The 11841-nt window shown below is 40.3% G+C and overlaps 1 protein-coding gene across 1 annotated transcript; it reads left to right on the top strand.

The window, feature by feature from the left end:
- The first annotated feature begins 972 nt into the window (after window positions 1-972).
- Window positions 973-11387, top strand: sfxn5b (sideroflexin 5b). The gene is made up of 14 exons (XM_035649804.2): window positions 973-1139; window positions 5260-5328; window positions 5606-5683; window positions 5894-5920; window positions 6024-6078; window positions 6184-6209; window positions 6382-6435; window positions 6676-6732; window positions 7038-7103; window positions 7504-7594; window positions 7730-7845; window positions 8088-8173; window positions 9160-9277; window positions 9529-11387. Exons 1-14 carry the CDS (start codon window positions 1083-1085, stop codon window positions 9604-9606), a joined length of 978 nt encoding a protein of 325 aa, XP_035505697.2. The 5' UTR covers window positions 973-1082; the 3' UTR covers window positions 9607-11387.
- Window positions 11388-11841: the final 454 nt, after the last annotated feature.

Here is an 11841-nt window from a genome sequence, read left to right as displayed (position 1 = left end):
GATGTGTGCTCTATGTGTCCGTCACCCTTTAATTCCTCTGTTTTATCTCTCTCTATCTTTTATCCCTCTCTCTGTTTAATATTTACATAAAAAACCCTTCTTGGGACGGGTGTCGCAGTATAGCATCTGCATTAAACACTGTAATAGTTGCACCGGACAGATGTTTTCAGTTTGTCTGTGCATACTGTACGTTGATCTGTCTCTGTCAAATAAACCCTAATAAATAAAATATGTAAAATAATAATACAAATATATAAAAAAAATATATATAATAAAAAATATTAGTTAAAAGTGTTCAAAATGAAAATGATTTATTATTATGGTGGTTGTTATGATTGTTGTTGTTATTAGTGGTAGGCCAAGTATAGTCATTATTTTTTTTATTAGTAGTATATGATGCACATTTAATGTTAGAGATTTTGGTCAATTTGAAAACATCAGTCTCTTGCGCTTGGCCACTATACGACCAGAGCATAATGAAAGTGTCCGGTGGCACAACATGCATCATGTTTTTATTTCATTATTTATCGAGGTTATTTAGAAAGTGTATTTCCACAGGGCTGATCGTTACTCCACATGCAGACACCTTTTTATTTCCCCGGGCCGATGATTGATCGGGTCAATCCGAGCAGTTACGCAACAGCGACTGGTCGGGACGTGACGTCACGCGGCTCCACGGAGGACTCCACTGGTCGCACACACACACACACACGCACGCACACACACACACACACACACAAACACACGCACACACACACACACACACACACACAGACACAGAGGCGATTCCAGTGTATGTTGGGGCCCTAGGCAAAAAATCACAGGGGCCACTCGACAAAAAAAATGGAGTGAGTAGAGTCCGGTGGGGCCCCCTCAGGGAGGTCTCCTACTGTCATTGCAAACTTTGCGCATTGTCACTGCTGTACTTTTAAATTTTTGTCAGCCCTCGGGGGCCCCCCTACTGACCTGGGGGCCCCAAGCAGTCGCCTGCACACACACACACACACACACACACACACACCGACTGTAGTTGTGAAATCCGCTCATGATTGGGTTCATTAATAAATAAACAGTTGGGTGTCATGGCGGAATCCGCAGCGTGTCCTCCCTTCCAGCTCGGCAGAGCCCGATACGACCAGGTGAGTCGTTTTCCTCCGCGCGTTATTTATCACATTATCCTCTTTTTTTGTTTCGGGTGTTTTCGGCTCCATCCTCCGCCCCGATGATCTCCATCTCTCTCCATCTCTCTCCATCTCTCACTCTCTCTCTGTGGAAACAAAGTTGTCCGCGATGCCTGGATTCTCTGTCGTGTTCGATGAGACCTCAACAAGTCTCACGTCGACAACGACCCGAGTGTGTTCTGCACCCGGCTCTGACTTTATTCTGCAGTTGTGCAGGAATGATCGCCTGCACCGACTGACTCGGAGCTGATGATCGTGTCCGTGTTGAGATCTTGTGCAGATCTCAAATCAGTCGTCTTCTGTTTTTTGTTTTTTTTTGCAACTTTATCTCGACTGCATTCTGGGGGTTTTTTCTCTCTCCCTCTTTCGTCTGCACTTTGTTTAAATTCAGTATCTCTAACATGTGTGCACCAGCTTGTCCCATCGATCTATAGTCCAGACCTCACTCCAACACCCTCAAGTGTTTTCATTTACTCCCCGGATGTTCCTCTCTCTGCAGACTGACTGGTTGTCCCACCTCTGGTCGAGGGTCATGGGCTGCTCGTCCGTTATCTGAAGCCCATTACTCAGTTTTCCGTCCGCACAGATGGATTTGCACTGGTCCGCCCTGAGAGATAATGTGACCTTCACGTCACTTTGTCCCTCTGACAGCAGCCTGTGAGGAAGATGATTTACCACCTGATGGTGTTGCACAGAGCAAAGTCCTTATTCAGTCTGTGTCAATAAGTCACTGTGTGTGTGTGTGTGTTTCTGTTCTGCTGCTGTTTGGGATGATGGGAGAGTTTCCAGGGTTATTATCATCATGTCCTGATCTCACACTATGGAACAGCACGAAAAGCCACCGAAAGAAAGTTGCTTATTGATGAAATTTTGACTTTCTCTTCTCACACTAACATCGATGATTGAACGCGTCAACTGGACACAGTTAACTTTTGTTGTTGGAAAGTCAATCAAACATCGAAACAGCGATGCTCAAATAGATTGAAGTGTCGGCCAATAAATATCGGCCTTCACAGAAACATCGCCCTCGATGTTTGCCAGTATGAAAGATGTGCATTTATATTTACATTTTATGTAAAAAAGTGGTATATTTATTTAATACTACTTAATTCAAGCTCTATATATTTGGTTGTCATTGTGTTTATTTGTGTAAATTGCCTTAAATTACAACTAAATGTAGGATCATAAAATGAGTTTAGTTGTGTTGTCAGCGACGTCATGGACAATCTCAACGCTAGATTGGCTTTTGCGACGTCGCGTCACGCGGATCTTTCGCTCGACTTCAAATATTCCAACTTCAGCAGATGAAGCGAATGACGCAGGAATTTCCCAACATCCACGTCATTCCCGCCGCGAGTGACGCAAAAATTACTTTGTATGTGAACTCAGCGCGCTAGAAATTCAAACAAAGGGTTTGATAACAACATCATGGGAATCATTCTATGCCATTTAAAAAACTAATATATATATATATATATATATATATATATATATATATATATATATATATATATATATATATAATAAGCCGATATATCGGTATCGTACATTTTTTAATTCCATTATGTTGCTATCGGCCCCGGAAATCCATATCAGCCTGGCTTTAGAAACAACTGCAAAACAACAGCAAAGAAACAAAATGACTACAATGACACTGCAAACGACATGGTTGCAAAACCACTACAGAGATACAGTCGGCGAAACAACTACAGGGCGACGCTGAACAACCACCAAGAAGACACAACTAATACAAAGGCAAATCAAACAGATCCCAGAGATGCAGAATGACCAACCACAAAGAAATGCAACGCGACGAGAGCGTCTGGGGGTCTGGCTCCCACGAGGAAGGTGTCTCGCTCCCAGGGATCAGCTGTTCCGCTCATGAACACACCAGCTCACACAGGACGTCTACCCGACACTTTATTATCACCCTCTGTCACACGTGATGATATTTGCCATCACAAAGTCGCTTTCTGATCGCCGTCATTTTTTTGAGGGAAGTGAGTCATTGGTCGCCGGTTGTCAGCAGCTCCGTAATCACAGGCAAAGTCTTTTCAACGTGAGGCCCTGCAGCGCTTTCTCATTTCTTTTTCCCATCAGCGATCTGCGAATGTCGTCGGGTAGATAAAGGTGCTGCGATACTTTCAGTTCTGTGCAGTCAAAGCAGTTGAAATTAGGCCACTCCTTGAATCAGCATTAAAAGCCTGCTTGGTGTGTGTGTGTGTGTGTGTGTGTGTCTGTGTGTGTGTGTGTGCGTGCGTTCTGCTGCGCTCCATCTCTGCTAGCCTTGTTGTGTACTCTCCAGGGAGCTGAAACTCATGCATAATTAAAGACACGGATCTTCTCTCTACACCCGACTCGTACAAAACTGCACTGCAGCACATATGGTGTTGTGGTCTTTAGGAGGACAAGAGGTCGTTTCCAGTCATTTCAACCAGGACCCTCGTTGCTGGAGAGATTATTAAAATAGGGGCTTGTCAGTTCCACTCTCCCTCCGCCGCGTCATCGCTGATAAATGTCTCTGATAGAATCGGAGAGAAGCTGCCTGCCATGCTTTCGCCCCATCTTGCTTGCCAAAGAGACTCTTGGCATGAACTGCTATTGGGCCTTTTCAGACTGCTGGCTCACGCACTTAGCAATTGGCATGCCGAGGTGGACGGCAACGGGAACAGAAAAACAGAGAGCTCGACCGGCAGCTCCACGCGCCGCTCGGAAGAATGTGTTTGGTGAATGTGAACTAAACTTCGATGGCCGGCGCGTTTTCTAAAGAGTCTTTGCCGTTAAATTCCTGCCGTAGCTCGTTCCCCTTGGGCAGTTCGGACGACAGAGACTTTAAATCGGCTGTGTTTTGTTTTCTGAGCATGAAACAATTCAGTTTTCTCTCGTGTTGTCCTTCCACAGGATTCCATCTATTAAGAATTCACTTGCGTATCAATGATTTGTGTGCGTATGTTCATGGTTGACCTCAGGCAACGACAGGCCGCGAAAAGGGGCTGAACTCAGATGTCCCAGTTACGCATTATTTGCGTCTCACGGTCTTCGCTTATAGCTAATAGATCAAGCGAGAAATTATTGTCCTGCATGTGAACTCAAAGTTTAAGGAATAAAGGAATAGTTAGATTTTTTGGGGGGGGGGGGGATTCACTAATTCACGAAAAGGGAACTTTTCGACCAAGCCAGGTTCAGAGCTATTTCCTGTTTCCTGTCTGTGGGTTGAACTAACCAGCTGCTTCCTGTGACGACATATTTAGTACATGCGTTATCAATTTTCTCATCATCTTGGCAAAAAAAAAAGAAGCTTATTTCACAAATGATCTTGTCAACACAGCGAAGGATTCTTGCATGCAGGTTACTTTCTTGACCTCATGTGAACAACACTGTATATTTGTAAAAGAGAATCTGAGCTCAAAGTTCCACTTACTAATGATTCAGTGCTTTCAGCTGCGTCTCATGATCTTCCTCCAGTGAACTGAGCGAGCGGTAATTCATTTTCCTGCAGGGAATTTAAACGTAATGAATCAAAGTGACCACAGATGGTGTAAGCAGGGCAGTACAGCAGCTACAGTACCATTGTGAGCGCCGAGGTCGTGTCCTCAACTTTTAATGACCTGAGTTCACGTTGCATTCACAGTTTTCAGTCACTATCTTATAAGTAAAAATGAAATAAAGGGATGTTTGCAATTCATCACCAGATTTACAATATATTTCTGGCAGTGAGCAGAATTATTTAAAACTGAATTTACACCATCTTATATGCAGTTGAAATGTAATCGGGGCAGTTAATTAAATTAATGTGATACGATAAAATGTAAGTAGTAGTACTACAGTATGTCTGAAATCCTGGCTATGGCCCTGTGGATATGAAACAATAAACTGTGCTCGCATGTGATACTATGAGAACACAAATAACTGAGTACTTCCTTTTTCAAAGCGGCTGTGGGCCACAGATAAAACCATGTTCTGCAGGAGTGAGCAGCAATAAATCAGTTCAGAGGAAATTATTCATTCGAGGGGGGGGGGGCGTCTGATGCTTTTTATGGCGTCTACCGACATTAAGAATTAACTTTGTCTTCTCCAGGGTTCCTTCCTCGGTCGTCTGAGGCACTTTGTTGACATCATCGACCCCAGCACCCTGTTTGTGTCCGAGGTAAAAACTTCTTTAGTTAGTCTTTTATGTGTAAGGAATTGTGTGTATCGAGTAGTATTCAGTGTTGTGAATATTTGTTTGATTTTGACCATTGACCTCTTTTGTTTATTGCTAAAAATGGTTTATTTAAGTAATGTACAGTAAGTATTTTCAATAAATGCAATATCAAAAAAGGAGTTATTGTGTCTGCACCAGTATCCAAAAATTTCTGAATATGCTAAACTGCCAAATTTTAATACATTCTTAGACTAACAATTCCTTTTTTTTTTCAATGTAGAAGCGATTGAAAGAATGCATCAAACTCCTGGATGATTATAAATGCGGCACGCTTCCACCTGGAGTGTCTGATCTTCAGGTGAGTGCAGTGTGTTGCAGTCATGTGGGAACATCTGTTCCTGAAGTGCATTTTGATTAAATATGACGGAGAAGAAAACATCACAAAGTCCACGGTAACAGTCGGGTAAACAAACTCCTTGCCAGAGCAAAACGGTCAATAATCACGATTAAAAAAAAAAAATGTTTGACTGTAGTTTTTCTTTTTAAACTTCACCGCGAACCCGTGCAGCTGTGGGACGCACAGAAGGTCAAGCAGGTAAGTGACTGACCAGTCGTAAGTGAGCTCGCTGCACTCCCATACATTCAAGCCTGTGCGCTCCCGGCAGCATGAGGATGATGCCAATGCTCTCTGCACGCAGGCCATCATTCATCCTGACACAGGGGAGAAGATCTTCATGCCATTTCGAATGTCAGGTACGACCTCAGATGAAGATCTTGTGCTGAAGTTTGCTGAAAGTTTGTCCATTCGGTCACCGTTGGGTTTTTTTTGACACAGAGCTTCATGTTTTCACTGTGCAGGTTATGTACCATTCGGAACGCCAATTGTAAGTCCCGCGTGCAAAAACCACGTCGCACATTTCAACCGCGCATGTCATAGAGCTGAACTTGGCTGTGCAGATATCCATTCACATGCTCATGTTTTGGGGACAGATGAAATGAGACTGTGGACTCATTTTTTCCCCCAGAAATAAGATCTTATTCCCCGGTTTCATCTAGGTCATTGGCCTTCTTCTCCCAAATCAGACTGTGGTGTCTACCATTATCTGGCAGGTACTGTAAAAAACATTACATATTGTGAAAACATTGCTTTTAGCATATTGTACATTTATGAACACATGGTGAGCACATTTTGTGGGGATTTCTATCTATCTATCTATCTATCTATCTATCTATCTATCTATCTATCTATCTATCTATCTATCTATCTATCCATCCTTTTGCTATGCTCTTCTTTCCTTCATCCCTTCCCTCCATCTTCCTGTCATCTCTCCTTTTTTTCCTTCCTTCCAGTGGCTGAACCAGAGTCACAATGCCTGTGTGAATTATGCCAACCGCAATGCCACAAAGGTAAAAAAACAAAACAAGTACTCACACTATTGAGATTTTAGGTCACACCAAAATGATATGAAGTCATTTTTGTTGCTTATAATTTTGACTCCATGTTGTTTAGGGTTAGGGTTAGTGATAGGGTTAATATGGTGATTAAAAAAAAAATGTTATCACCATAATACAAATTGAATAATGTTTTGACTTGTAGCCTTTTTTAATTTAATAATCAAGACAAATATAAAATGCAGGGTTCGACAATAGGGAGTCTAGTGTGAGAGTACAGTAATAAGCTGCGACACAGTATTTCTGTTGTCCCTCTTCAGCCTACACCAACATCCAAGTTTCTTCAAGGCTATGTCGGAGCCGTGACGAGTGCTGTCTCCATTGCAGTGAGTTTTCTCATTTATTAAGTTTGTGTTTGAGCAGAAAAATATTTTAGACTATTTAAGAATGTTTTTTCCTGAATATTACCTGCCTGTGTCAGAGAGCTGCAGATTTAGTCATGAGCATTTTGCATCTGCGCTGTACAGAAACAGTGCATATCAACCGCAGGACTGGGGGAATAGTTCTCCTATACTGTAGCAATGACATTGTTTTAACTACAGTAAACTTAAATTTAAACAACTAGTAATACCGCAAAAATATTTTCTCAACATTACTAGAGTCGGTTTTGATAATATATTTTTATATGATTTCTTTGAGATTGACCTGATGTCTAAAGCCTAAGTTGTTATATTTTTGTTTTTTACATTTATTTGTTATATTATAAGTTGATTCTGTATTTTATAGGTGGGACTGAATGTGCTGATTCAGAAGGCCAACAAGTTGAGCCCTGCCACCAGAATGATAATCCAGAGACTTGTGCCGTTCCCAGCTGTAGGTAGGTTCTCCCCGTGTGACCCTGTGTACCAATTCAAAAATGTTAATACATTTATTTTACTTAAATTATTTGAATCTCATGGAAATGTATTTTAAAAAATGATATAAAATGGGGTGCCTTTATCTCCCCGTCCAGCGAGTGCAAACATCTGTAATGTGGGTCTGATGAGACACAACGAGCTGTCTGAAGGGATTGATGTCCTGGACAACACTGGGAATGTAGTAGGATCCTCCAAGATCGCTGCAAAACATGTAAGTGGCTTTTCTTTTTCTTTACCAAACTTGTGCCAAACTTATTACTCGACTGCATTGAATATGTTTGAATTTCTGATGTTTTTCAGTGAATTGTAAATGTGATGATAGAAAAAAATAACTTCCTGCACGGCTCCTGTAATTCAGCTGCCATCTGATTTCATGAAAGGGAAAATGGAATCCAACTCATTGCAGTATTTGAAATGAAGCGTGTGCACAATGTTCTAATCTTTCCCCCCCAGGCAATCACGGAGACGGCCTTCACACGTGTGGTTCTCCCGATGCCGATCTTTGTCCTGCCCCCCATCATCATGTCCTACCTAGAGAGGTTTGTACACTAGTATATTATTAGTTGTTTTTTAAAAACCAACTTATAGGCTTGAATCAACAAATATTTTCCCAATATCCAAATATTCATTGGGTTCACAAAATGGCAGCACATCGTGAAAAAATCCCCATCTGAAGCTCCAGGCTCCGAATGTAAAGCTTTTTGATGCATTATGTATAAAACTCAAAGATATTCAATAAATCACAAAGAAGAAATTGATGTGACATTCTGTAAAAAACTATAAAACAACTAAAGCTACAGATTTAGCTAAGTTAATGCTAGCTGCTGACAGACAGATAGATGTTCTTCGTCTTTCCTCTCTACTGTAACTGAAAAATTAACTTTGATTTGATCTATTTTTATTGATAAATAATAATTATTAATAATTCATCTTAATAATTTCTTATCCAATATAAATTAATCCTAACCAGGACACAGCATAAACTACTCTTGGAACATGATTATCATACTTTAGAGTTGCTGCTAAAAGTAGGATAAGCTGCGTGAAAATGCATTACATTTGTAATTTATCAATTTCTCTGTTCCATTGTTTTGCTATCCTACCTCAAATTATCTTTAAAAAAAAACAACAACTTCATAAATACTTAAATATGAAATAATCAGTAGATATTTGTGTGTACTGAGCATATGTTGTGCTTAGTGATTTCCTGCAGCATTCATTCAGTAGTGCATGTAGGTCACTAGATAGAAAGATAGATATAGTGTAAATTGAAATACAATAACATAAAAACCCTACAAAAACAGAATTTGTTATTGTATTGTAAGACTAAATAAAGAATATATCTGCAGTCTGACTCACAAACCCACAATTGGAACATTCACAGAGACAGATAAACCTCCCACCCACTAATTGTGCGAAACAGCTCCCCCCAAATCTGCACATGATGATTTTCTCCAGATCTAAAAATAACAATCGATCCACACAGGCTCACATTTCCCTTTTATCCCCGTCTTGACTCGTGTAGGCTGCGATTCGTGCAGAGCAGCCGCAGATTGTTGCTGCCCATCCACAGCGTTGTGTGCCTGGTTACCTTTGGCCTCTCCCTGCCTGTGGCCATCAGCCTGTTCCCACAGATGTCTCAGGTACAGTATATATCCTGTCAGATATGACCTTCCGCTGAGGCTGCTTCAAGGCCAGATGGCTCAGGGAGCAGCTGGGAAGAAAGAAAGAAATCAAATTACATATACACCACTTCACATTGCACAGCTCCGACCCACAAGCTTGCGTTTGCTTTTTTTTATTCCAGATGTCTCCTCCCACGTCTCATTAAAAGTAAAAAAGAAGTGGAGCTAATTTCATTTTTTAAATCCCCTTTTTCTTCTTTTTTTTGCAGATTGAGGTGTCTCGTCTTGAACCAGAGATTGCCATGGCAACAGATTGCAAGGTGGTGACCTACAACAAGGGTTTATGATGGAGAGGAGAGGAGGACGGAGATGAGGGAGAACCTACTGTCGACAGGTTCAGGACCTTTCTGCTGCAGTGTCAGAGGAGAGGCTGTAGATCATCGTGTACTAAACCAGGGTTTCTAAAAATGTTTTGTTCTCTCATCATCCTATAGCAACTACTGAGTCGTGGCTTCTTCTGATGTTGAAAATGGGACAGATTAGTCTTTTCTCTCCTTGCTGTTTTCAACAAATAAGCAGCTCTGTATATAGAAATGATTATATATTTACTGGAAAATATTTTTTTTTGCATTGATAGAATTATTTTAATATATCATTTAATATTCAATGCAGTTTGAACCTGCAACTTTGTCCACTTTGACTGTTGAAACAAGCTATGACAACACAACATTGACATACGACGACCTGTCGATGTGGTCGAACCTTGTGTGATTGCAAAATTGTTTGCAAACCGTTGCCCATGTACACATCCGGCAGATTCGCAGCAACATTATCTAATTGGAGTTTGTTTTTTTTGCCACCAAATGAACTGAAGTTCACAAGCCACTCTTGTTTTTTGTCTCCACCGACTTCTGAGATATATCTCTGGTTCTTCAGCTGCTCAATGCTCCACTGTGTTCACCAGCTAGTTGCCAAGTACGGTGGGTTTATCAGAGTGTTTTCACCGAAAACAGCTGCAGGGTGCAGACAAAAAACGGAGACTGAAGCAAAACAGTAAAGTCGTGGGCTGGAGAAACAAAAATAGTGAGGTGAAAAAAACAATAAAGCTCAGAAGGGCTGAGGGGAACTGTGCACAGCTCTTTTCACGTGCACATATCCACGTGACTTATTGTTTATATAAGAAAATTGATTTTTAGCTGCTTCAATACTATCCATGAGGTTTTATGTCACCAGACCTGCTGTTCCACGGATGTGTACGTGCACTGACTGCACTTTGTTCAGGTGGAGGTGGCCGTGTTGTAAACAGGCCAGGATTTGTGGCACGACACAGAGGGAGGTTAGCTACTGTACGTCAACTGTCATTTTTTGCCATGCTGTATTTTTCTTTAGGGTCCCTTCAAATATGATATGAATGAATTGTAGCCGAGGCATGTAGTAAGTGACCCTGAATTATCTTTGGCCGTCCTGCACAGCAATTTATTGTTATTATCTGCCGACAAAATATGCTGATACTGATATATCTGCAATAAGCTAATACACACTGATGTATCTGCATAGTCAGTTTATTGTTTTTTTCAAATGGTGCTCCAACCTGATATTAGATAAACTGCATTATGTATATTGATTGAGAGAATGACACAGGGATTGATCACTATGGAACGATATTACCAATATAAAGCCCCTCTGTCAGTGGCTCTGTATGAGGGCACATGGAGACTGTACTGTAGGTGTTTATAAGATCACATGATTTGGTAATTTATATATAATGTCACATATTTTAACCTAAATAATGTGAATTTCAGCTCTTCACTGTCTTTACATCTTTCCCCTCCAGTAGCCAAATACTGTGTATTAACTAGTATGAAGGGCGTTTGACTCCAATACTGACTGTTTGTTAAACCTCTGCTGTATTCCTTAATGAAATAGTTATTTTGTATTTTAAACATGTATTTCAACGTATTATAACCTACAGTATATATTATACTTCTGATGATGAACTAGTATTTTTAATTCTTTGTATAGTACTTTTGCTGCTACTACAAGTTTATTAAATGTTTGCTATTCAAACAGTGTGAAACACGTATCAATGATATTTGAAAACATAGAATAAATACACTTTCTCCATTTACATTCTTTTGTGAATACTTTATAAAGGACATGGGACAATCATTTTTACTGTGCGCCATTTACATTACATAGTTTTTTTTTTAATCAATGCTCAGTAAGTCACATCGCTAATGTCAAAGTGTTAGTAAATGTTTATTTGCATCATTATTGTTAGTCCTTGATTTTTTTAGTACTGTTCTGTATTGTACCTTATTGTGAAGGGGGGGAAATGATGCAGTAATGATTTGTCAATTTATTGATTAGTTGATTGACACGGAAAATTATAGCATGATTCTGTCGCTATTTTTATAGATGAGAAAAGTATTTGTTAAACCTGTAATGTGTCTTTGAGGTTCAGACATTTGTAACCAGCATAGACAACTATTTTTATTTCTATTTTTTTATTGATAAGAGATTTCTCCTAAATAGACAGATACATACCCTAACCCTAGATAGATTATAAGGGATTTATTTTG

This window comes from Scophthalmus maximus, chromosome 9 (assembly GCF_022379125.1).
Source record: "Scophthalmus maximus strain ysfricsl-2021 chromosome 9, ASM2237912v1, whole genome shotgun sequence".
NCBI lineage: Eukaryota > Metazoa > Chordata > Actinopteri > Pleuronectiformes > Scophthalmidae > Scophthalmus > Scophthalmus maximus.
This window is presented reverse-complemented; position numbering and strand designations above follow the sequence as displayed.

Bases quoted from the DNA above. Each gene is read 5' to 3' on its own strand.
- sfxn5b (XM_035649804.2), top strand. From the start codon at position 1,083: ATGGCGGAATCCGCAGCGTGTCCTCCCTTCCAGCTCGGCAGAGCCCGA. The intron at 5,684-5,893 runs GTGAGTGCAGTG...GAACCCGTGCAG, and splicing joins CTGGAGTGTCTGATCTTCAG to CTGTGGGACGCACAGAAGGT. The intron at 6,733-7,037 runs GTAAAAAAACAA...GTCCCTCTTCAG, and splicing joins CCAACCGCAATGCCACAAAG to CCTACACCAACATCCAAGTT.